This window comes from Mesitornis unicolor, unplaced genomic scaffold (genome assembly GCF_000695765.1).
Source record: "Mesitornis unicolor isolate BGI_N332 unplaced genomic scaffold, ASM69576v1 scaffold22348, whole genome shotgun sequence".
In the NCBI taxonomy this organism is placed as follows: Eukaryota; Metazoa; Chordata; class Aves; order Mesitornithiformes; family Mesitornithidae; genus Mesitornis; species Mesitornis unicolor.
The window spans coordinates 17,496-44,180 of NW_010201514.1; the positions used below are offsets into that span (position 1 = coordinate 17,496).

The following is a 26,685-nucleotide window of genomic DNA, read 5'->3' on the forward strand; positions in this document are numbered from 1 at the left end:
ATGGAGGTGCAGCAATATGTGCTGTTAATAAAGACAATATCTTAGAAATCTTGTTTCACTATGCTTTAGTTTTGGCTTGCAGAATAATATGTCACTAGTCCAAAGACAGTTGCAGGGAAAAAGAAACAACATTGGTTTTAATTTTCCTGACCATTACTGAGAAAGCTGATCTTCCTTAACTTCTCCAGTGCTCTTTGAAACAATGTACCTGCTGCTCTCTAAAGGCCTCGGCAAGCTGTAAAGCATCAGCTCAGGTCCAAGGCACACAAGCTATGGAAAAAGTCAGAACCCAGCTCAACCTGCTCCAAAAGAAAGGTCAGCCTGGAGCCTGGTAAGCCCAAAGGGGCTGGCATTAACAAAGGCTAATTTTCATTAGAAATCAGTAGTAGTCCTTCTCTAGGTAACACATAACTAAATGTATCATGAACCATTAATATTAGAAGCCCACTATGCAAAACTAGAGAAGACAAAGCAGAGATCAAATGAAAGCAATTTTAGCAAAAGCAGTAAGGACGTAGCTCCCCTGTGCAAGAAAAAGCAAGGAGATTCCCAGTAGCTTTTTAAAAAAGACTAAGAAGCTATAGCTCCCTTCCCAATCTTGTATTCAAACAGAGAAGTGTGTCAGTCTCCTTTAAATAAGGTCAGTGAATTGCTTTAATAAATAAGGGGAAAAGACAGATGATTAGGCGTTTCTCCCTTGATAAATTGTCAGCCTCAAGCTCAGATCCAAAGATGTAAAATGTTACAGTAAAAACTAGTAAAGCATGCCAAAACAAACCACGTACTTCAGAAGGATTTTGAGAAGTCTTTTTTTTAAAGGGGAGAAAGCACATGCTTGTCACTGAGAAATATGATTAAAGTGTGAGTTAGTCAGGGCTTAGATGCCTCTGAGGAGGGAGGTGGGCAGGTACCTGCCAGGAAAATAAAAATCAACTCCAAATAGACTGAAAAAAATGCACTTAAAATTTCAGAGTGCATCCTCCAATGTACAATGAAACTTCCTTGTGAGAACTTATGTTTCCTATTTGGTTCATTTGCTCTTCCAAAACAGGCAGATTTTTTGCTCTGCTCTCAGCACCCCTGCTGGAGATCTGACGGAGTGAAAAGTTTTCCTTTTCTCATTTTACTATATCGTTACCGGTTAAGTAGCTTAAAGAGAAAGAGAAGGGAGAAGGGGAAAGGCAATGGGAAAAAGGTGGAAAGAATCATATATGCCAATCATGTATTAAAATGATTAATGGGGTTGACTGAAAATTAAGGTGTGATTTGGGAGTGAGATACATGCAGTGGAACTCAGGACTGCTGAAAGAAGAAACAGAAATCTTAGACCAACAAGTAAACACTGAAATAAGATGTCACATGAAATCTCTGGTGCCAGGAAAAGCTAAGATCTTGGGAAGCAGCATGCAATTTCATTCAAACCTAGAAAATGCAAATCTCCACTTGTCAGGGAAGTTTAGACGCTGATGCAGTTGGAAGCACTTAGGCTGCACCAACTTCTCCCTTCCCCACCTAGTGCAACTTTTCTCTGTACATGTAGTGGATTTCAGGTTTTGGGCCCAGTTCAGAGTTGAAATCATAATTCTTTTGAAGCCAGAGGTGAGTTTAGCTTCCTGTTCCCTTTCCTTCCTCATGCATCACACTGCATCTCCCTGCGTATCCCCAAGGAGCATCAACTAAATAACCCAAACATTGTTATCAAGGGCAGTAGCTCTGGCTTCACCTTTGCTCATGTACTCCGTGACAATATAGATAGGTTCTTCAGATACCACAGCATAAAGTTGGACCAGTTTGTCATGTTTTAGCTTCTTCATGATTTGGGCTTCCTCTAAGAAGGATTCTGGAGACATAGTGCCAGGCTTCAGGGTCTTGATAGCCACTTTAGTATTTCCATTCCATGTACCTACAAGCACAGATACTTAGTTAGATGGAACATCATCTGCTCCTTTTTCTGCCCGATGTCTAATGTAACCAAAGAATAAACTAGCAAAGACACTTAATATAATATTTTTTTTTAAAGTGTGGCTTCCCATGTTGGCTTATCATTATATTCCTCCCACACCTCCCTCATATTTTAGTCTTTTTCTATTGTACTGAGAAATAATACTCCCATTGGCACTGGGGCACAGTTGCTGTTGTCCTACTCAGACAGTGCTTCCACTGATGCCCATAGAAACCTTCTCTGAGTAAGAAACAGGACTGCTGAAACCCATCTTCAGGTATTCCCTTGCTAGCAAGTAATTGCTGCAGACAGCAACACAGCTAAAGTCACAGATTTGGATAACAAAACTGGCTAAACCCAGAACTTTCCATTTGCAAGACATTTTAACATTTTGTTTAAGAATACTCTAAGAAAAATTGCCAAGAAACAAATTCTGAATAGATTTCATTTTAGAAACATGGGTGTGTCTCCAAACTGAAATGCGTCTTTTTCCTTCCTCTCTTCTTCCCCAGAAGCCCAGCAGCTGCTGATTGAAAATGAGGTGGTTCCTGTCCACTTCACTTTGTTCTTAACTTGTGGTAAGCACTGAAATGGACAAGTTGCATCATTTTTCAGCCTTTATCTACCAAGCCTTCTGTAACACCTGAAAGCCTGAAAAGAGCTGGAGAAGGCTGACTCAGGGGGTGCCACAAGATGTGGGGCTTCACTTGGTTATTTGGAAAGGAGAGAAGGAGGACTGGAAAGAAAAAAAACACAAAACATATGTTAACTGGGTTTTTTTGGTATGGGGACTGGGGAAAAGAAAGGAAGGAAAATTAAAATGTACAGAAAAATAATTTTCCTAGTGCTTGTCCCTTACCCAGATTTGCCAGAACCCTGCACCAGAGCAAGGGCTGAAATGGCTTTGAACAGGACCTGTGATCTATTGACAGGGAGCTGCTGTGTGATAAGGCAGAACAATACTAAATGCCTTCAGGAATTAATCACATTGGGTAAACATTACTCCTATACCCTTAAGGATGAGGACAGCAGAAGTACAAAGTACATGAAGACTCAGACTCAGATGTAGTTTCTATAAATTGTCAACAAAAAAGGTAACATATAAAACAAGCTCTGTTCATCTTTGTTAAAACCTCATTAACAGTTACTGGGGCTCAGCTGCTGCATGGGAACTGTTTAAGCCAAAATAACATCATCATAACCTTTTGCAACCTGCCAGAGCATAAAACAAGCTGGATTTTGTGCAAGTGGTCAGGTTCCAGCTGCCACCTCACCTAGCCAAGAACAGGGGAGGAGCAGTGGAGGAGCCACTGCCTCTGTCACCCCTCAATTACAGGGCAATCCCTGCAGCAACACACGATGCTGTCTGAGGCGGGGCTTGAGGCACATATTAGCCACAAGTGTGCAGTGCAGGTTCATTTTTCACTGCACCTTGATTTTCTTCTGCCAGCTCAGTGCCCGGTGCTGTCACCCCTACCGCTGGTGGAGTAGTGTCTTGAGATACTACCACTGCTACTCCACCGCGCTTGAGTTTCATTCAGTCCTACAAACCAGGACTGAAGCAGGACTTTGCTTTAGTGGCACTCCCGTGTAAGCTGGGAAGGATGTGTTTTCACCTCCTAATTTCAAGGAGGGTGGCCAAAATATTTTCTGATGGGTGAAAGGAAGCGTGATTTATCTGGAGCCACTGAGGCTCTGGACTGCAGAGTGCTGTCTGTCACAGCCTCTTTGCAGAGGTACCACAGATTATATGAACCAGGAATGAAACCCTGCTTTCATGGGCACAGGGGTTTCTGTCCCAGGCATTAATAAGCTAGGATTTTACCTGCTGTGTGAACAGGATTAACTGTGTAATATCTGTTTGCGTTGCTTTAATAAAAATCCCAGGACTCATTCTATTACGATGAAGTGTTTTCAGCAGTTCTATTTTTAAATACTTTTATGAGTTTCTCTGGTTTAAAAAAATAAAATCAAGCAAAAAGGGGTTAACTTATCCTCTCAGCCCAGATTTCAGTTTAAATTGTTAAATTTTCTTGTTGTGGTTTGGTAATTTTCTCTCTAATAGAAAATAAACAGAGACCTCCCTCTGAATTCCTCCCATATGTAGTTAGTTACTACTTAATACTTTAAAATTAATTTTTACCCTGTTAATTATTCCAATTTAGTAATGCTTCACAACTGTTAAAATATTTTTACTATACATTACTTTAAGAAACATAATATCATAATTATAATAATAATTTTTACATTTCTGACATATTTGGTACTGATACTTGTCACTGTATTTCTCATAGCTGATTTTTTTTAAAAATTGCATTTGTTACTTTAGCTTGTAACAGTTTAAGATCTATGGCACACAAAGCTGACCATTAAGTATTCACATCGACCTGAAACTCTTGCATGCATTCAACATGGAGAACAGGAAGATGAGACTGCAGTTATCTGGGGATGCTAATATAAAACACAGGTAGTTTTCGTTGCAACAGGTTAACTGTAATTCTGTGAAATTGCATAAATTTCTATATTTGTAGTCTGTAAAGTCTATAAATTTCACAGACTTGCTGCCATGCTCCTTGATGTAGTCTTGCAACAGAAAACAGCTGTAAGAGTCCAGGAGAGCCCACTGGTTATTTTGGTTGTACATACTTTTGTGTCACTGCAACAAGAAGAGTGGCCAAACTGCTCCACCAAATGCTTCTGATGTAAAGAAACAACATTTAGCAATTCTTTATTTGAATTGGTCATTTTAAATAGGCTACACAGAATGCAATTTGGCACAAAAATTGAGCCACTATATTGTGTTTCAATGCTATGGCTACATTAGATTTATGTATATTTTAAATTGCCATTGTTTTATAATCATTAAAAGAATGAGGCCCATAGCAAGGGGAGTAGTAAGTAAAGCTGGCAAGTGTGTAGAAAACAATGTCAGTGGATTTGGAAAACGTCAGTATTTCTGGACTTCAAAGTGGAGGTTCAGCTGGGCTGGGCAAGTCTTGCCTTCATTGTCCCATGTCTCTGTATCGAGTTACGGGCTTCTGCTGCAGATACAAATTTCAAAACAGACTCAAAGAAGTGGATGCATGGGAAAGCTAGCTTGACAATATCAGCTTGCTGACACTTGGGAGAGTGGATGGAAGCATTTGCAGGGTCTGAACCCATCAATGCTAAAACATATGAGGAAATAAAAACATCTACTTACCAGATTAAATTCTGGTTAGCCATTCTGCCTTACAAGTTTAGCATTATTCCTATTTTTATACCTAGCAATTGTGTAGTCACCCAAATAAATGCAATGCAATTCATGAAGTTTAATGCCCTAACCTCTCATACCAGTGTGTGCAAATGAAAGGAAGCTTCCCCAAGGATTACTGTATTTAGGTCTGACTGTTAGAGGTGATACAGACCAATATTTCGTACCATGCTGATCTTTTAGCTTTAAGATCTCTACTTGAAATGTTTATTTCTGCCAAGAGGGTCTTAAAAGATCCATCCAAAGCAAAATATATTCTCTGCCTTACCACGCCACACTTCAGCGAAACACCCCTGACCAAGCTTCTGTTCCAGAAATAATGAATCACGTGCAACTTCCCATGCATCTTTAGCCAATCCAACAGTTTGTGGGGTATTATTCGTAGCAATCACAGTTAAGTTAAAACACAAACCATCAGCTTTCTCTATAGGAGAGGAAATTAATAAAAAAAACACACTTATAATCCAAACTTATGCATGCATTGAGAAAGATGGAAGGTGACTTGTCTCTCAGTGCTGCATTAAAGTTCATTTGCAAACACTGATTTTTGGATACTGAGGGTCAGGACTTTTTTGATAGCTTCCAGAAAAAGGCTCCTTGGTATAATTAATAGATGACCATGTGAGCCTTGATTTATTATTAAAACAGCGCTAATTTGTCAAAATCAAAACCTTCCAAGAAAACATGGAATTTCAGCTTTCTTTTACCATCAATTACAGTAAAAGTTGAAGATTAAAGTATTTCAAAGTCAAAGATATGTTTCCAAAGGTACTTTTCTGAACAGCTTGAGCTTTGCTTATTTTTTCTTGTGGGTCAAAATGTCCTGTATTTTCACCTTCCATCTTGCAATCCCCACACAGAGAGCTATTTTAGAATAATTATTTTGCTCCATACCCATCCATACTTCCCCAAACTGCCCATTTCCCAGTCTCTTGATCAACTGTAGGGATTCTCGTGGAATTTCCCAGACATCTTTGGTTTTGACAGACAGATCAGTAAGCCTTGGCATTCCTTTATGACAGGGGACTACTAAGCGGCAGCAAAGACCTGCAGCTCTCTCTGATGGAGCCAGAAGTGAAGCCAACAGCAAAGGAGAGGAAAGAAAAAAAAGTGTGACATGAAACAAAAACAGTAAGCATAAAAACAACGCTACTCACAACAGCTGTTAGTTGCATACCACAAAGCAACCTGGAAGATTAGAAATTGAACACTGAAACATATTCATTTGAGACAGAACAGGAAATATTTTAGTCTCTGCTTCCACAGCCTGAAATGGAAGGTGACCGCAAATGGTTTCTCTTGTGGACTCAGGATTTCCCTTCTCCCATAATACTGTGTTAAGATACCTTCACAAGTAACTGGTACACTATAGTACAGTATAACTTTTAAAAAATCATCTGTATGTCACAAACTGGATTGCTTCTGAACTGAGTAAAAGAAACACAGAGAAGATTTACTTTTTCTGAAAATCACAGCAATGAAAATTTGGTGGACTTTGTTGCTAATTTTTCTTCCTAGGTATCCTGGGAAAAGGTATTTTCTATACGCTGCTCTGAAAAGGTGTTTTTCTAGGTGTCCTTTTAAAGGCTTTTTCTGCCATTCTTTATAGCATATGCAGCCAGTCCTACATTGTTTGGAGCAGATTCATTATCCTTGTCTCTTGCAAAGCTTCACAGAAAAGTGAATTGTGAAAAAAGTTACAAGATATTTTGGTAGGAGTAAAAACAATTATATATATATATGGTACATATATGTATTGTTGTGTAGTATACTATGCTGCACAAAGCAGACTGCAATATAAAGCTTGCACAGCGACTTGTATCTTAAAACAGCTGCAGCAGAGCAGAACAAGACAGGGAACGACAACTGTATTTCAGACTCAAACATAATCTTCTTTCTCCAGTGCAAGGTTTCTTCTTGGGCAGGTGAACAGTTTGTGTCAGCATCACACCTCCTCAGCACAAATGTTGTGGGATGGTGGGGAAGTACCTACAGACACCCTGACTTGGGCTTCGTTGTGTCTCCCGTAGCAAGACAACAAAGGCCACAAAAGAGGGAAGATAAGCTGACCAGTTGGCATGTCTTCCTCCAAGTTAATTCTAATGAGAACATTAGGAGAGGGACTACTCAAAATATGGATAGTACCTGGAAAGTTTCCTTATGAGTTTGGACAGCTGCAGAAAGAAACTGGGGGTTTTTAAAACCTCCTTGTTTCTTTAACTGAAAAAAGAAAAGAAAAACTTTGACATGCTGGTGCTGCAGTTAAATCTAGTCTGCACACACAGGAGCTTATGCTTGACAGGGCAGCTGCTAGGGATTGGATGAATGGTGCTTTAATTTCACATGTGCTGTTATTGGGCTTTAGCCTGATGTCAGGATACCCTGAAGATCTCAGTATTTTTCACTTGTAAATCTCATCTGCAAAAGCCCAGACCCTGCAGTTGGTTTTATCACCCAGGTAAGAAGAGGCTGGGATAAGAGGGAAGTCTGGGTAACGAGGGTACTCGGCAGTGCAATGGGATACCCGTGCTGTGTCTGCACAGAAGTACACTTTGTACTTCCAACTCCCAACCCAGGACTGCTTACAGGAGACCAAGCTGCACTACCTGGGTAGCCCCGTTTCCAGATGCCTGGACAGGACAGGCCCTCCAGCCTGGACAGCTATGGGTTGAAGGCTGAAGGGTGAGCTGCAGAGCATACCTGTCCTGCTGTATAGACACTGACCTGCAGTCTCAGCAGTGGTTCTTCAGGAGCCATCTGACCTTTATGGAGTCATTTGGACACCTTTGAGCTCTCCCTAGAAGTAAATCCAGGCACTCACAAGGCATTGCGCTAATCTACCTCTCACAATCCAGAGTGTGGAGCAGGGGGTTAGAGGCCCCCTTTTATGTTTTGAGTCACCTGGGGCTGGCATGGAATGAGGGCTCCTGTGTTTACCTGGGTCTGGAGACCACAGGTGAAACCTCTGGAGTGTGGGACTGTACCACATCCTCCTGAGCTACCCTATCCAAATCCTACTGATTATCCCTCTGTGTTGGACAGAAATGGCTGCTTCCAGATCTGTTTTTGAATCTGTCCATGGAAAATACATGACCCAAATAATTTGACCACACAAAAACTAAAAGTTGACATATACCAGTTGGTACAGTGGGGTTGGAAATTATCTTCCTTAGATGTGGGTTTTTATACACTATTTATCTTAGTTTAATGTAGAGTCACCAGAAACAACTACGAAACCTCCCAGGCAGCATACATCCATCAGAAACTGGGCGGAGAAGACAGCCAGATGTCCAGTATGAATAGCATAAGAATACAGCAGACAGAATACAAAGAATACAGAAAAAACACCCCATGGAGAAGCTGATTTCCCAAGTAGAAAATATGAAAAGTTTTTGAGCAGTGAGCATTTGAGGTCATCTGTTAATATTATGAAAAGCTAAAGGAAAAAATAAAAAGGAAAATAATTTAAAATATGAATTTCTGCTTTAAAAATGACCATGTTGAGAAGTATGGCAATCTTCTACACAAGAATGAATGACCTGTGCAGGTGTTTGGAGGACTTTAAAGTTGTGTCTATTGTATACCAACCCCCAGTGACAGCAGGGTGCACTTTTGCATACCATGTTCTAATCATAGGAATACAAAAAAAAAAATAACTTGGTGGGTGGACACAAACAGTGTGCATAAAGAAACACCCACCTTGCCATATTTATTTTAAAAATTAAACTGATTATAATTTAAATGTTAATACTTTGCACATTGAACACAAATCCAGTGGGAATTTTTGAGTCAGTTAATATATGTAAACCTTTTGGTCATTTCTTTAAGTGACTGAATTCCACAATACAATTCCCTATTTGCTTTATTAGCAATATTGTGCTGCAAAATGGTACTCATTAGCACTCGCTTTTGCACAGGAAATACAGGCTTTGAGATGTGCAAGTCAAATTCAGTAATTCTGCTTGCTTAGGAGAGGGAGAGCAGGCAAACTCTTTACTTCAATAGAGTGCTAGCTTTTAAAAGCTCTGCTGCTGTACACTGCCAACAGCACTCAAGGCCATTTATAACTGTAATGGGAAAGGGATAATGGAAGATGTGTTACAACAAGCAGGAGACATAGCTCAAATGACTCTTTAGGGCATCTTACACATACGTCAGCTCAGCAGCAAACACTTTTGTTTTACGATACTTAAGAGTGCCATGTATTATCTGAAAAATTACCTGAATAATGCTGAACCAGCTGCTGAAGAGTTTCAAACTGTGCCCGAGTTGTGATATAATATCCACCATTGTCAAGTTTACGAATCTTATAATGTTTGACATGATCTCCTTTCATATCATCCCAGTCACGAATAGACAGGGAATAGGCACCTGTTCCAAGAAAAGGAGAAAGAAAAAATTGTAAGTAGCTTTTAGATACAAAGATTTGTTTGCTGATCAGTTGTTACAGAGTGAAAGAGAAATGGCTTCCAAAAAATGCTTACTGTACTTTGAAAAAGAAGAAGAACCTAACACAACCAAGTAAGTATCACAGAAACCTTATAATGTGCAAATCATGTCCCTTTCATACTTCTCTAGAAAGAAATCAGGACTTCTGTGTAAAAGAAAAATCGTATTTTAACATTTACTACTTCAGGTTGTTAAACTGAGTTTTCCTATTCTAAGTGGCAGGTTATACTGCAAATACTATACTTTAGGTAAATGCCAGTGGGTGGTAAATATCAAGATTTTCATAGGAAGCACTGGAGATAATGACTTTATATATGTGTAGTGTTGTTACCCAGATGGATCCCAAACTTCTTTATAAACATTAAACAACCAAATTAGCAAACGGTGCACGTCACAGTCTTTGGAAGGTGGTACTACACCAAGACTGTGTACCAGGAGACTGTCAAGAACTGCATGTTTCACTTTCCACATCCACACTGGAATTTTAGAGCTTACTGGTGGGATTCAGATACCCAAACACAGGGATTAAATGCCATATAAGATGCCCCAAGATGTCTCCTCAGGAAGAAGTTTCCCTGACCATGTTAACCTGCAGTAGGCTGTGCTGGTGGGTGGCTCGCTGCCGAGGGAGCTGCAGCGACCAAAACGTCTCCACCCTGACTACAAGGACTTCTCAGATTCCCTGTTGTTTGTCTTCTAAATAGGAAGAAAAGAGCCAGCACTCACACAGATGATTCTGGTTTATGCAAATAGAAGACACCCTGAGAGGAGTGACAGAGTTTTTATTTCGAAGTGTGGAAAAATACAGTTTGTTTAGGATATTTTTCTGAGGAGGTTCTCCCCCTGAGTAAGTACATCTCTCTGAGCTAGGAGTTCGTAGCTTTTTGGGGATTTGCAAGCACATCTTGTGCATACTCTGTACCATCACTCTGGCTTGTACGCTGTCAGCCTGTTCTCAAAATTTTCCAGGCAGTGTTCTCCACCTCCACATTTGTGAGTTTTGATCCCCTGGCAGCAGCTGTATTGTCTTTAGACATGCTCCCTGCCTATCTGGTCACTATTTTAGATTCTTTAGGAAAATGTAAACAATCTGTGGCTCCAGGTCTGCAAACAGAGCTATGTGGGTGGCCCCCTGTGGACCCCCGCTGACCTCAGATCAAGTTGCAGGACCAGAGCTTTAGTTCAAATCTGGACAAAAACAAGAACCAAGATGGATTTCATTATTCATTTCTTTAGGCTGCTGGTTATTTATACTATTCATCATTATCTGATGATAAATTCAAATATAAGAGATATACATAATAAAAATTTGGAAGGAAACAAGACATTACAATATGTCATACTAATGATTTTTTTAAAAAAGAAAACAAACCTAAAACCAGACAGCCTTGGAGAGTGGAGATTGAAACCAGGTGAAAGATTATATAGACAAGAGCTGATGAAGTACCTGGGTAGTCAGGCATTGAAAAACTGAAAAGCCAGCTCCATATGATTTATTTTGGAAGTAAGAAGAGGAGGCAACTATGGTTAAGGGAGGTTAAATTCATGCTGAAGTCATCCACAGTGATACTTTTAACATGATCCTGATTAATTTTATTTTTGCTATTATTTAAAGCAGAGGAGACAATTCCAGGTCACAAAACAATTCCTGCCTCAAGCCCAAGATGACTTGTTGGAAGAAGACTTATAGGAGAACGCAGCATTTGAGCCCTCCCTGCTGACTTTTTTTCTCTCTCATGAACAACAAGCTCTGTCTGTTTTCTTCTAACAACATACTGAAACACTACAAGGATGAGAAGGGAAAAAGACATTTTTTTAAAAAAACACGCATGTTTGGTTTTTTTCCAATGGCTTTGATGCAAACTTAGCCTGAAGATGTAGAAAGCCCTAAGTTCAAATGGAGAGAAATTAATCTTGCTGCTATAAGTCTATCCATGATAGATTACTCCATTTCCCCAATGCTTTTGCATCCCACAAGAAGCTCTGGAAAAAAGCCCTGACTTAGCTAAGTAAACAGCCCTACAAAACATGTCCCCTATCATTGTATAAAAATGGTCAAAACAGATGAAACTGCTAATGTGGTTTAGAGAAACAGTGTCGTGTTGCAGGCCTATAGGAGTGAGCTTTTAAACTCGGCACAGCGTGGAATGAAGTCCTGCTCCTCACACAACAACTGCTGGTGAAAAGGAACAGGTGGAAGCTATTAGCAGAAAAGGAGCAAGTCAGAACCTGTCTTGCTCCTGGTGAGAATGCCTCACTGCGAGATAAGGTATGGTGAAGCCGTGGAGTGACAAGATGGGAAATGAACTGTCTGGAACAACAGTGTGCTTATTGAGATTTTGCACCAGAAACAGTCTTCAGGGGTACTGGTAGCGAAGGAAGAATCCAGTGACTGCAGAGGCCAAAAATGTAAAACTTCTACAATTTTAAATGACAGAACGCAGCATCTGAAGATAGGTCAAGAGGAGGGGGAAGTCGTGCTTCTGTTCTTATAGCCTCTTTACCAGCCATGAGTCCAGCCACTTGGCATGCTAACTCCAGCTGATAGAGTGTGCTCTGATCAAAGCACTGACAAGTCAGTGCTTTAATTACATGAACCATCATTAGACTTTGGAACTTACATGGAATTAATTCCAGTGACTCATGCTTCCCATAGCTATTGTTTTGGATTGCTGGTTAATTGAGAAATGGCCAGTTTTTTTCACTTAGTTGCAGGTTTTGTCCTCAATAGTTGTATGAGTTAGAGAGATCTTTTCACATATGTGAAGCTTTGAATATGATGTTGATAGGCCTCATGAACAAAATGTTAAAGCAAAGATAGCACCCACCAAGAAAACTGGAACTCCTCCAATATTTTTAGAGGGAAGAAGGACAGTACATCCTTCCACTTGACTTCAGCAGAGTGGATACAGTTGAATACTTTATGAATATATTAATTATAAATATTTTCAAGTCTTTTCACTGTTAATCTATGAATTTAAAACGGCAACATCTTTCCTCCCAGGGATCCATAATTTCAAAGGTGAAAGGCCAAAAATTTCCTTAATCTTCTCAAAAGAATAACGAGTACCTCCCTCCCCCCAAAAATCTTGTCTTACATCTTCCAGGAAAGGTTTAAATATTCTGCTTGTTCAGAAGTAAGGAGCAATTTTCTCCAAACTAGACTGGAGATTCCCAGCATCTGTTCACAGTAAGATAGCTGGCTGTGGCTGGACCTGGATATGGATACTGCTTCTTGCAGCCCCATAGCTGCTGCTCTGAAGGACCACTTTCCACCCAACTCCATTGCAATAGCAGCAGCCTCAACACACATGTTGAGTGAGACAGTGTGGTGTTAGGAGTGTGACAGCAGAGCAGAGCACCCTGCCTGTGCATGACTTGCACTGCAGATACTCCAGGTTGAGCGTGGCACGGATTGCACTTGGGCTGTTCTCTGCTTTGAACACTCACACTAAGACCTAGGATGTCCAGACATCTAATTCCCTAGCACACATATATGCTGAAAACAGTATTTCACAAACTTAGCTCAACTTTTTTCATATATCTTCTCATGTGTTGTCAGAATAGCTTTGGCCCACCTACCTTTGGTAGTTTCACTTTCCCGGATCAGGAAGGTACCTCTGGGGTTTCCAAATGACAACAGCTGCCTCTCAGCATCTTTTCGGCCAAGCTTGCCAAAGTACCACCTAAGGCAAACATCAGAAATAGTAAGACAAATGCCACATAGCATTACTAGGTAGTGCCACAGAGTTCAGACAGGGAGGATTATTTGCAGAAACTATGGTTACTTAAGTATATTCAATCATTTTTGTCACGCTGTGTCTCTTTGATTGCAGTGGGAAGCTAATGTGACAAACTGTGGTAGATGTTGTATACGTTGTGCAGTAGCACCTTCCATTAAGCCTATAATCAGTCGATGCTGAGAGTGCTGGTTTGGTGTCTGGTGCCAAAGGCCAGACTTTAACAAAGAGTAAGACTTGGTGAGGGGAAGGAAGAGACATGGAAAAGGGCAGAAAAATGCATCACTGCCGACGAGCAGTATTTTTACAGTTGTTGCTATAAACTACATATTTGACTTACATAGTAATGTATTAGTATTCAGTATTTTTGTTGCAGCACAGCTATAAAAGCACAGTAAAAGGATCAGATGCAACCACTTTACTGCGGTTGTATAAGGCTTTCAGAGTTTCAGTACCTTTTTCCTTCCTGCAGCAATTTTTTTGTTTGTTTTCACAATCAACCAAATACAACCTGAATTACAGACTACAGTAGTAGCTGCTCAGCTATATAAGCTCCTCCAGTGTCTCTTTTATACTGGAAATAATATGGATAAACACAGCACTCCACTTTTCACATAGATATGTCCTCATTATGCTGCCTGCTGTAGGCATTGTAGGCATCCTACCTATTGGTAGGTATTTGTTGATACAGCATGCCCTTTTTAATAGACAATTTGCACACTAATTGACTCCATATGTTTTTATAAGTCAGCTCAGGAAAAGCAAGGGCACGTTTCACTTAAAGCTTGAAATCAGTCAACATTTGAAAAAAGGAAGCAGACCTATGTTTCTTTAGGTTTTCTTCCTTTGTTTTGACACTGAGAAAGCACTGAGCTTGTGTTTTTGTTACTAATTACCTAATTATTTATCAGTGCAGTTAAGAACCGAAATAAAAATAATGTAAGTAATTTGAAAAATCGCTGCAATCAATCAAAACCAACTCCTCAAACCTCCTTCAAATACAGCACTAATATGTCTTTACAATGAAATGAAAACATACTCCTCTGCTTGGATGGAATCGACTGGAGCCACATAATTACTGGGAATGTAACCAGTTTCGCCTGTTGTCAAGGACCGGGCCTCCCACCAGTCTCCTTCCCTGCAGAAACAGAGATGAGGAGAAGTGAGAGCGAGACACAGCTGTAAAGGCAATGATCTGACTTTGCTAACAGCACCTGCAGCTGTGTGGTGTGAGAATCCATAGCAACTCGGCTCTTTACTGCTTCTGAGAGAGCTGTTTGCAGCTAAACCCAAATAATATACATCTTTCTTTACACCTATGATTATTTCAGTGGTGATTAGTAATGCAGCCTTCCAAACGTAGCATAATGGCATAAACAGGCATAACAATCCAGTGAAATCAGGCTTGATTAGGGCTGGATTTGGACTGGAATATCAAAAGCTGTCTCCATAGCAATTACTCTAATACAGACTCTTGAGAGAGCTTATAGAAAAACTGCCAAACTGATCACTGCCACATCCACTGCTAATTTTAAATTTTTATGAGGTTAATTACTGTGAAACCCAAAGGCATCAAAAAGCCATCTATCAAGCCTTAAGCCCTTAAAGATCACACTTGATTGTCTACATTCCCTCTCCTGGTCACCTAGAGAAGGCATCTGAAGCAGTAAAGGACTCTGAGGCATTTTCAATTACTTGCAAAACCCATTCTTCTATAACACTTAAATATGAAGAGGTCCATGCAGGACCATCTTACGGCAGTGTTCCACAGGCTTAGCATCCATTTTTGTCGTACACTGGTGTGCACAGTGGGACATGGTACCGCCCTTCAGACAACGTGTGTTACTGTAGAATGTGTAACTTTAGGATAAATTTATTTCTCAGCTATTTACAGGACACAATGATTTGACATTTAGCAATTTGTATTTCATTCTCAGCACCAGATTCACTGATGTTTAACTCCTAACGCTACTAATAAGCATTCTCTTTTCTATTTCTGGACTGCTTAGAAACTCTTTCTCAGTTCCCCTCTCTGTAAAACAGAGATTTGTTCACTAATTAAAACACTATTCTCAAACATGGCCAGAGAATTCAGCCTCTTCTTTAAGCAAGCAGTTACAGAAAACACATTTTTTAAGCTGTTACTGACAGGAAAGGTTGTGTCAAGCTCTTGCTTTAAATTTTCAACTCTTCTTTAACAGTTTGAAGGAGTATGAACACTATGGAAAACAACTAGAAAACAGCTGTAATTAGTCAAAAGCAGGTGTTTCCAATTCTACAGTTCAAAAAAGTGAAGAACAAGTAGCTTTTCTAAAGGCTGGCAGCTGACCCTATTTTAATCCACTTTGTGTGCATCAGTATGTCAGGCAAATGGCCCTACCTGTTTATGTCCCTAATTTTACCACATCAAGTGGTAAGGCTTCCCCCTTATGTTGGTGTAGAATATTTCTGAGAGATTATGCCATACCGTGGCTGATAAATTGTACCATTGCATTTCTTCTCCTTACTGTACAAAGAGTCCACTAGATGGAGGTATTTTATCATATCTAGGGAGGAAAAAAGCAGTCCCATAGGTGATCACAACATTGGGAACAACCCCCTCTGCTTTGACAGAGAAGCTTAAATCTCTCAAAGCTGCCAGAAAGGAGAAGGAACACAGACTTTTCTGACAGCTCTTAATTTTAGACACCTAACTGAGGTGGGAGGAGATGAGTCAATGTGGGTAGCCAGGGTGGGCAGGAGTGGGGATGCAGGGGATGGCCAAGTGTTTCTGAGCATCGAACTCAGGCTCTGCTCTAAATCACCCCTGCAGGTACCTCTTTTCCCCAGACTGCCCTTGGTATAATTTCAGACTTCGAATTGCAGGGATAACCCCTCTGTACGTCATTTCAGGTATTGCTGTCCTGAGCTTTTAATCCAAAGCACAAGTCAGATTTCAATTGTTGAGAGTTAACAAAAAATCCAAACCCCTCCAAAAAAATTCCAGTCAAACTAGTTTTGTACACATATTCTTTCTGGTTGCAAGCACCACTGCCAGACTCTTAAAAAAATGGGCTTCTTTCCTATCATTTCTGATATAAGTGAAAGAGAGGAAGAATTCTCACAGAAAAGCTGCTTTCTGGAGATTCCCAGCCTGGCTGTCAGTACTCCAGGAGTGTGGTTAGGTCCATGTTTGCAAGCAGAGTTGACTATGATGGGAACTGAGCTTCTCTAATCCTATAAGAAAATCAGTGGATTTTTTTCCTTATTATTTCCTCTTGGAAACCCTTCCTTCAGGCAGTAATTTCTTGCATCAACACATGGACTGCAACTGCCCACACGTGGGGCACTCTCTCTGTCCTACTGATTCCAGCTATGCTTGCTCCGTGAGACCTGGTGAGCACCCCTTGATTTCATCAACCGGCACGTGCAAGGAATTTATAACGTATGGAATTTCTTTTAGTTTCTTTTTCTTTTTTATGGCATAGTTTGCCAAGGTTAGGAAAGCAGCAGGCAACATGAACAAAAAATGGATGATAAGTTAAAAAAGGGGTTTTTGCCAAGTGCTAATTGGAGGTTTAAAAACTGCTGCTCTCTCTGCAAGTTGTAACTGAAGTTTCTGCACTTTCATCTACATCAAAGCTCTTCAGCTTCATGGCTTCATGAAATATTCCACAGAATTACCTGACTTTTTTTTTTCTCCGTTTAATGCACACCGAGCCAACTCCAACCCTGGAGTTGTTCTATTAAAATTAACAGGAGTTGCACGAGGGATGAATTTACCTCACTGTCACACAGTGTAAGAAAGAAAAAAAGGATGAGAGTAATATCACAAAGTCTCTAGAAAGTGACATACTTGGTTGTTAACCCATTTTTACCTTTACATGATAGCAATACTGAACATAACACAGAGCCTTCAACTTTATATTCTTAGCCAAGAATTTCAAGATGTTCAGATATAGGTCAGTAGCACAGTAAGTTTTAGATGTTATTTTTAAATTGCTAAGGGAGTTTTTTCTGTGGGCAGTTAATAAAATTAATTTTAAGTTGATAATTTCCAGGATGGAAGTGTGGTTTTCTTGCCAAATGGAACTGTACATTCTCACTTAACAGAACTTCCTAGCACGTTCTGGCTGTATCACTTACCTTTAAAAGGAAAAAAAAAAGCTTTTAAACTTATTTGGCATGCAAGTCTGGGTAACATCTCTTTTGTGAATCACTTTTTAGCTTGTTTCTGTGTAGAGATACTTGCAGCAGATTGCAAAAAAGTGTCTGAACATGCCTTGCAAAACTTCTGTAACTACTGGTAAAGTACAGAGCTGGTGCTCTCAGTTCTGAATGTGAATTTACTTTGAAATGTAAGCAGCAAATCACAAAATCTAACACTTATTTTTGAAGTAAAGCTGCATGGGTTTAAAAGGTTTTTCAGTAATAAAGCACTTGGCAAAAGTGCACTAAATGCAAAGACATGCAAACCCCTTACATATCTGGAGTATACAACATTCAATTTTACTAATAAAATAAGCAAATATAATTGTCAACATTATAAATTTTAAAATATTAAAAAGCATATTCCCAAGCCTAAAACTTACGAGCTGTTAAGTATTTGAAATTTTTCTCCTTTGTGAAAACTTAAGTCATCTTCTGTTCTTGCTTCATAGTCATAAAGCGCCACAAAAAGAGTTACACCTAAAGAAGAAGATAGGCGAGTTACACTCCATCACAAAAAACAGGAGGGACAGGAGCCTCAAGAGATCAGGTGGCTGAGTCAAACGTAAACTATTCTGGTTGATGAGGAGCAAAATAAACTGAAGTCTCCCACTTTTTGGTCAACCAGTGTAACCCCTGTGCTTTTATGCAGCCAGTGGGTACACCACCTCCTTCACTCTGTACAGTCATCAGTCCTCTTGGGTTGGTAACCACACACAGTGCAGGATCCCAAGTGACCAAAGGGGATTTGAAGAGAGGGTTTAGACATGGCCACGCCAAGTATTTCCTGTTAACTGCTTGAGGTGGCCCAGACCACACTTTCCCTTCCCTGGCAGAAGGATGAGGCAGGTAAGCAGGCAAATTAGGCATGTGTACATAATTTCTCAACTCCCAAATGAGCTAGCACCTACAGATTATCACAGGTAAGGCTGAAGACCCAGCTCCACCCCTACTTCAATGCTTTGCACTGTTCAATAAGATAACACTTCCCAAAAGCAGCATGCTGAGACAGTCATGCCTCTGGTGTAATTATGTGATTGGTACTCACTAAGAGCACTGAAAGAAGACTTTGAAACTCACCTGTTCCTCCTCTTGTACGCAGCGTCCCTGTATGAGAGGAGGAATTGACTCCACCAAACACAGTCAGTCCCTGGCCTCCTGTGGCATGGAAGTTGTTGTAGTTTGGGATTGAAGTCACACCAAAGCTAGGATAGTGCTGCGGAGTGGGATCTGTCCCATAGCGGTAGCCTGAGCTTTGAGTTAAACTGCCATCCCTCTCGTCAGTCAGTTTTGTTGCTTCTTTATCCTTACATTGCACACAGCCCATTATCTAAAATCCTAGGAAATTAAGGAAAGGACAGGCGTTCATATATTGACACTCACCAGATCTCCCCCAAACCCACAGATGACAAGGATCAAATTAAGTTCACCACTGAAAAGTTAAATACTTTGGAAAAAACCCACAGTGGTTTGAGTTCAAACAGCAATATGGATGAAAACCTCACACAAAATCTTCCTTGCAGTGGTTTCCCATTGGGACCTGGGTCCTGCTTGCTCTCAGGGTTGTGGCAACTCTCTGCCCAGCCCTGGCCAGGCAATGGCTTGCACGGAGGTAGCAAAAGGATGAAACCTCTCTCACTCACCCTTCACCAGAAGGGCAAAGGACACAAAAGGACACAAGTAGAGGTGTTCAAGCCTTTGTTTGACCTTGCCAACTATGCAAGACCTGACTTAATCTAAAGGCATTTCAACTCTTTCCATTGCTGGAGCTCTTAGTGGCAGACAAAAGAGCAGACACAGTGAGCCAACAGTTATCACAGCACAGGAAAGCAGGAGGGAGCTCGTCAGATGGTTCAACAGAAACCACAAGAAGCTCCCTTTCACACAGCACCAAACTGAAGAGTAAAACTACCTGCCAGTAGCAGATGGTAGGGCAGCCAGAGGTATACGTTTTAAAAAAGCAGAGAAAGTCACAAAGAAGTTAACATGTCAAATTCAGAAAGTCTCAAATTCCAGACACCAGACAAGAGGAAACCATGAGGGTACGGCTTGGAAAAGGTTGTGCTAAGTTTTGTAATTCCTGCAACCTCTTGTTCAGCACCCTCATGGGACATTACCAGTGCCTGGGCTAATCTCACTTAATTTTAGGTGCCTATGTCTCTCTGGGTGGAGGGAGCCAGAGAGTGATTCGCCACATCTTAGAAGCTGCCCTCCGAGGTTAGTCCTGTTACCTGGTATTGCTTTTCATTTGTCAGCACTAACATCTTATAGTCCATGTGCTGGTGTTACCAAATGCTTTCCTATTGACTCAAGCTTTAATCTAGACACAAAAGCCGAGTTCCTGAAGCCGGGTGTGATGAATCTTGAGAATCGGGTACTTTTCTGGATGCACCCTTGATCTGAACTGGAATGGTGACTCTTACACATAACCTGGCACAAAATCCAAATACTTTAAACACTGGGACTGCAAGAAGAGCAGTGACAACAGAAGAATCTTCGAAAAACTTAAAATCACTGGACATAAGTTGTCCAGTATATACAAATAGACAGGGAGAAAATACATAGAACATAAAAAAGAAGTGTAGTGTATAATTTTTTTTTTCATATTTCTTTTCACATTTCAGCCAATATCCGTCACTTAGGGTAAACAAAAAGCCTGCCCTTTTTCAAATATTCTCATTTTTCTGTAGCTGCCAGGCTGGCTCTTTTGTGTGCTTTACCCCAACAGCAACACAGGAAATTGGTTTTGACAAATTCATGGGATTCAGAAAAAGCACATTCCTCTGCTGCTAATACTTGAAAAATTATGCAGTAGCTCCCTGCTTGTCTGTGACAGAACACAATCTGGATATCTGCTTCCTAAATCTAACCAGTCTAATTTTAAAAAAGGCCCTTCTATTGAAGGGTATTTTCTACAATTTGAAGATACTTCCAGTTATTCTACAAGCCTGTTCAGAAAAACAACCACCATTTAAATATATTTCCCTGAGCCATATTGCCTGCAGTTAGCACAGGTCTACTGTCTCTTCCTCTTCACTTAACTTAAAGGTGCTCTTCTTGCATTTCGCAGAATCACAGAATGGTAGGGGTTGGAAGGGACCACTGAAGATCATCCAGTTCAACCCCCTGCTAGAGAAGGATCAACCAGAGAAGATCCCACAGGACTGCGTCCAGGTGAGTTTTGAATGACTCCAGAGAAGGAGACTCCACAACCTCTCTGGGCCCCCTGTTCCAGTGCTCTGTCACCCTCACAGTAGAGAATTTTTCCCTATGTTCACATGGAACCTCCTGTGTTTCAGTTTGTGACCATTGCCCCTTGTTCTGTCACTGGACACAACTGAGAAGAGTCTGGTCCCATCCTCTTGACACCCACCCTTTAGATATTTATAAGCATGAATGAGATCCCCCCTCAGTCTCCTCTTTTCCAGGCTAAACAGACCCAGCTCTGTCAGCCTTTCCTCATATGGGAGATGCTCCAGCTCACTCATCATCTCAGTGGGTCTACACTAGAGTCTCTCCATTTCCTTTAAGACGACAACATCCACTCAGCAGAGTCCCCTCACTAAAACTTTTCAGTTTCTTCACACAAATGGGAAGAGTTGAACAGAAACCAGGATTCCTGACCCTGCATTTGCTGCAACGGGTGGCATGAGCTGGGATCCCTCAAGAAACTAAAGTAACAGTAGGTCAAGGGAAGGGGGCTGCAGAGGCCAAAACACGCCGTTGCTGTGCTGCAGCAGCCATGCCAGCCTCCAGCCTTTGCTTGCCCCAGTAGTTGGGTTGGTGCAGAGTATCATGCTGGGGCTCCAGGCTCCAGGCTGTCCATCCCCCGACAGGCAGTGACTCCAGGTGAGCCCACAGAGACTGTGATGGGTGCAGAGGTGCCCTGGCCAGCTGCAAAAAATTGCTTGAGCAGATACCTCTGCTGCTTTTACCCCTTCCAGCAGAAGGATGGTCTGGCTCCAGAGCCCTTCTGTTCTAGGTGAGGTCTTCCTGGCTCCTCTCAGAGCCAAGAAGCTCCAAGGATAGTGCCAGGGAGTGAAGCAGCACCACAAGGAGAGTGAGGGCCCTGCAGGGCAATGGCTCATCTCACTGCTCACAGCATTGACAGAGCCCAGGGGACTTCAGGTGGGAGGGATGAGCCCAGGACTCATGCTGGAACATACACTTACTCACTTCAAAACAGTTAAGCGATGTGCAGGCTTTACTATTTAAAGAAGAATCTCAGCAACCTTTTTGTTGGCTTGCAACCTTACCTCACAGTGAAATTCTATCGCCTCCTTGCTCTCCCTTCCCTGCTCTGTTTGTCCTCTTATTTTTTCCCATGTGCTTTCATGGGAAAAATCAGAAAAGAAAGTGAAAGAAAAAAAGAAATGGGAAACATGAAATCTGGGAGAGCGCTGGGGAGAAGGGGGTTTGTTGTCACTCATTTGCAAGCATTCAGCTGAGCAGTGAAAGATCTGAAATCTGGGAAAATTTCACATACCAAGTTACAAGTGCTCAACAGACAGCCCTACATGCTTCATTTACACATTCTAGTCAATTGATGAGGAAAAGTTAGAACTACAAGTCAGCCACAAAATTAAAATTGTTTAAAGTATTAATTCTGAAAAAAATGAACAAACCAGGAGATTCTGTACATGTTCTGGTAGTTTCAGAAAAATAATGGTTTGAGGTTTTCTTTGTACTAGGAATTGACATGAATAGAAAACCAGCGAATTATCAGTTTCTTGATTTTTGTTTGGTTTTTGCTCCCTTTATCTTTGTGCTGGCAATGGCAGTGCACAGGGAACGAAAATTTATGCAGAGAGAATGACTGATAAAAAGGGCTGTTTCTTTCACTTGCCCTTTCCCACTTTGTCACAGTGTCGAGACAATCTGAGTATTGGATACTACTGCTTGATTGTAGCTTCTTGTAAAACGTGACACAGGTGTTACATGCACACATCTTTTCAAGCCAAGTCCCTGAAAGTTGTCTGTTCCTGGCTCAAAAACCCCAGCATTGTGGGGAATTGACTAAATGTGAGAGAATACATGTATGCATGTACATGCTTAAAGTGACTTCAGCTAGCTCAGGGGCTTCATAGACAATAAATATAACCCCCATTCAGTGTCAGCCTTTGTGTCGATGAATGGATTCCAAAAACTAATCTCCTTTGATATCAGAGAGCAGGCTTTTAGTATCCAAAAGTCTCATCTCCCCATGTCAGCATTTGGAGATGTGGAAGGCTGGAGTTATTCAGCCAGCTCTGAGCTCACCAAAGAAAATCTGGAGCTGTTTTACACCAAATTCTCTAGAGATGAGCATGCAACGTTGTTCATCCAACATACTGCACAACTTACAGTAAAGGAACAAGATTTTATTCCATTTTCATTAGTAAAGGCAGCATTTCTCAGATGTGTGAGTTATGGGTCACACAGCATTATCATAATTTGACACGGGTATTGTTAAAAGGTATGTAACTAGACTAATTAAAAAGAACTTTTCTAATGCAAACAAGTTGAATTTATTTATTTTAAAGATGTGTTTTTATGGGCAATATAAAACATGTGTTTTAATGAAAGCATAAAATATTTACATGGTTTTTTGAGACTTCCTTAGAGACAAACGAAAATAACCACTATGTTATTTGTCTCCTTTCTTGTCCTTGTTGTATTTCCTGGACTCCAACATTTACATCGCAAGCAATCCAACATCAGCCTAACCAGAATAGTAGTTTCCTCCCACATGATGGAAATGTTATTCGACAAAGATACAAAATTAATTATTCAATTATTAATTATTTATATAATCACAGCACCTTAATTACTTTCAGTTAGGAAACAGATGAAGGCTAAGGAGATGCTATTAACACTGTTATTATTATTGTAAATCACCCTCCTTTTGTTTTTATAGTGGGTTGTTGGTTCTCAATACAAAATGGAAGCCAAGACTGAAACACCTACCAAAGCCAGACGTGAACCCTGTTAACAGAAACAAAAGCAGTTAGTTCTCTGTCAGCTAATCATTGCCTAGCAAAAGTCCAGGAGTACCAGGAAAAGTCCATTTTTCATACTTCTATTTTAAAAGGAAAAGCTCCAACATGTGGTGCTTGAAAAGTAAAAAGTGTTGATAAACCTTTGCTTAGTCTGGCTTCTGCAGCCGTAAACCACCAGAAAAAGATGGAAGGGAAGACGTCTGGTGTAAATTCACTCCTTCAGACCATCCATAAGATTTTGCAACTTGTGGCTGAAACTTTGAATTACAATATCTCTTCAGAACCTGCTCTTCTGAGTGTTACAGAAAACAGTGGATCCTTAAAAAGTTTGAGAGAGGGGTACAGGGAGATGCAGGGAGACACCAATCTATTCTGCATCCTCCTATCCATGCCATGACCTCAGTCCTCCAACCCCTTGCGTAAAAAGGAGACCACCATGGGAGAGGGCTCCGACCTGCCGAAAAGACAGGGAGCGGGTCCAGACCCAGCAGGCTGCATTCCCCGTCCTCTCTATGGTATTCTTTGGAATGAAATTTGATGGTATATTTTAGGAGAACTTCCTTCAGTTAAAGACATAAAAGGGAAAGACCGGATGACTGGTAACTGTCAACTGTCTTTTTCTGACCAAATCTACAAATCTTGTCTGGAAAGCACCAGCAGGAAAGCTGAGTTAAGAAAGAGTTATGTTAAAAGGGAATCAGAAAAACAAAATCCTTGGCTTTTATTCAGTCTCTGTGGTGAACATGCTTGTTAATCAAACCAAGGGTTGCATCCAGCATGACTGTGAAAAATATATTCTCCAAGAGATGTCTACTTGGTGTTTTATGTTTTGCTGAAAGCACCACAGAATTATCAGCCTGCGACATCAAATAAGCCAAATTTCATGAGCTACAGTAGGATTTAATATTCACAATGCCACATTCTGAGTTACCGTGAAGATGCAAGGACAGAAAAGGCTTTCCAAGAATAAGAACTACAAAAGTTTTTAAAAGAGACTTCAGTTTTCTGTGGAATGCCTCCTGCAGGCTGGATAGGGGGAATAAACAACACAGAAATTCACCCTGAATTTGAAACATCTTACTTTCCATGCCACCATTACTAGTTCCCTCGAGAGAAATAGATGGAGTGCATATTTTGAAACACAAGTCTGAGACACATTAAAACCCCCAATTTTTTGAGAAGTCTTGGTCACCAACTTTGGCTATTCTAAGTTGCTAGGAATGCACTCCAAGTTGGGCAACAAGCAGGCACTTAAAACTAATCCCGTGTAGGTCAGTAATTCTCGTGCTGTCTGCTTGCTGACCTCTCTGACTAACATCTATGTTGATGGGAGCATTTTGGATTTCCAGAATTCATTCTATATCAGTTCCAAGCCAAACCAAATTAAACAGATAGAATGAAATAGCAACACTTGTTGCATTATTTTTGTTTGTATGTATTGACTCTGGCAACTTTTAGAGAACTGCCTTCATTCCAGCTTGACTAGTGATTCTACAATTTTTATGGATCATAAAGCAGGTCAGAAAGACAAAAAAAAGTTTAAAAATAGTTAGAATCATTGGGTATTCTTCATTATTTTTCAGGTTTGTGGGTTGCAGGTTACTAGATATATATAAACATATTTTTTATACTAATCGCCCGATCTAGAAAGAATAGCATTTTACTGCAATGTGATAGATCTGGCTCATGCTTAAAAGAGCCTGGAGACTGGGGATTTGTGTATAGTGCCTGCAAACCTACATGTGCACCACACCTGTCATATTGCATTAGAAAACATAAATCACAGAAGACACAGTACTACTGCTGGATGTCCTGTGACTATTAAAGATATGCAAAAAAAATCTCACATACGCAATGTGGTATCCCTGAACAAAAGGCCAGAAACACCAGGGCAAAACTTCAAGTCAAGGATCAGGATGTACCAGAATCAAAAAAACACTTAAAAAAAACCCACTTAAAAATGCCTGGTCTGCATTCATTTGATTTTTGAAGACTGTCCTTTAACACTTTATCCCCAGACTCTGCTTTAGAGGTCTGAGCAGAAAAATCTCAGCAGTTTAATTGCTTGTTGTCAGCAGCAGTCCAAAGTCAGGCCAATGCCCAGTGGACATCCATGGCCGGAAGCATAGGACGAACAGTCTCACATTAACTCCTGCTGTCATACTGCTCTGGCCCAAAGCAATGCCTTTGACAGTGTCGGAGAGCTCTTCCTATTGTTTCTTGTCGGCTTAAAGTTGCTCTGGAAGTCTTCTATGATGGTGTCAGAAGGGATTCAGGAAAATGAGCAGCTCCTGCTGCCATGAGGAGACCGGAGCCTGCAAAGAGCTTTGAAGTGCCATATTCTGCCCTGTTGTTTCTTCCCATCTACTGAGCAACTGGGGACACAGCTCTGGAAACGACAGCTTCCTGACACTACAGACAATGTTTAAATCATAACACATGTCTGCAAAATATAGCACTGTGCCTGCCTTCCCTCCTTTTCCTCTTTGGGACATGAACTAGGAGTCAGTTCTGAAAGATGAAAATTTGGGCTTCTTCTTGCCCATTTCATTTCAGCCAGCCTCGGAGGCCAGGACTGGTGAAGAAAAGGTGCACACTGAAGGTTTTAATTGAACTACAACCAGACCTTTGGTTTCTGCCAGAGGTTGTGAGCACAGCTGTCCATGGGGCAGGGCCACTGAATGCCAGGAAGAAAGAGCGATGAATATCTTGACAAACATATCCATTGTCCATCGGTGGGGTATGGTCCCTCTCTGGCAAGAGATCTATTACAATCTAGACAAACTATTTATTCTCTGTATGTCTATATAAATCTATTTATTACAAGCTAGAAAGGAAAAAGGAAGGCAGTGGTCCAGCTGGGCAGGAGGGACAATGACCGTATCCATGTGTGGTGCCTGTGTGAGGGACAGTTGTGGTGGTGGGACTGGTGGGTAGCTGGCTGGTAAGGGGGGGCACCTGGCAAGGCCACAAGAAGATGCATTAGCACAATGTGGCTGTTCGAGCAGCTGTAATTAAAGGCTCCCCAATGCAACTGGTGAAAGAAGAGGAGACAAACCCTCCAAACTGCCCACAAAAGGACTCATTGCCACCCTTTTTGTTTTCTGCACCTTCTTTGCCAGCCCAGTCTGTGAA

General features: G+C 40.9%; 1 protein-coding gene across 3 annotated transcripts in view; it reads right to left on the minus strand.

Moving 5' to 3' along the window:
* FYN (FYN proto-oncogene, Src family tyrosine kinase) overlaps positions 1–18,910 on the minus strand; it is a 36,084-nt gene extending 17,174 nt beyond the window's left edge. Inside the window, exons 1-7 of one of the 3 annotated variants that reach the window (XM_010190131.1) lie at positions 18,653–18,910; positions 17,956–18,052; positions 14,424–14,522; positions 13,227–13,330; positions 9,417–9,566; positions 5,464–5,619; positions 1,724–1,903 (exon numbers count right to left, since the gene is read on the minus strand). In XM_010190131.1, coding sequence (XP_010188433.1) covers positions 1,724–1,903; positions 5,464–5,619; positions 9,417–9,566; positions 13,227–13,330; positions 14,424–14,522; positions 17,956–18,052; positions 18,653–18,899 — 1,033 coding nt within the window. In that variant the 5' untranslated portion in view covers positions 18,900–18,910. Of the gene's footprint in view, positions 1–1,723; positions 1,904–5,463; positions 5,620–6,089; positions 6,255–9,416; positions 9,567–13,226; positions 13,331–14,423; positions 14,523–17,955; positions 18,053–18,652 lie in introns of all 3 variants that reach the window. The other 2 variants (XM_010190130.1, XM_010190132.1) reach the window with 2 other exon arrangements.
* Positions 18,911–26,685: the final 7,775 nt, after the last annotated feature.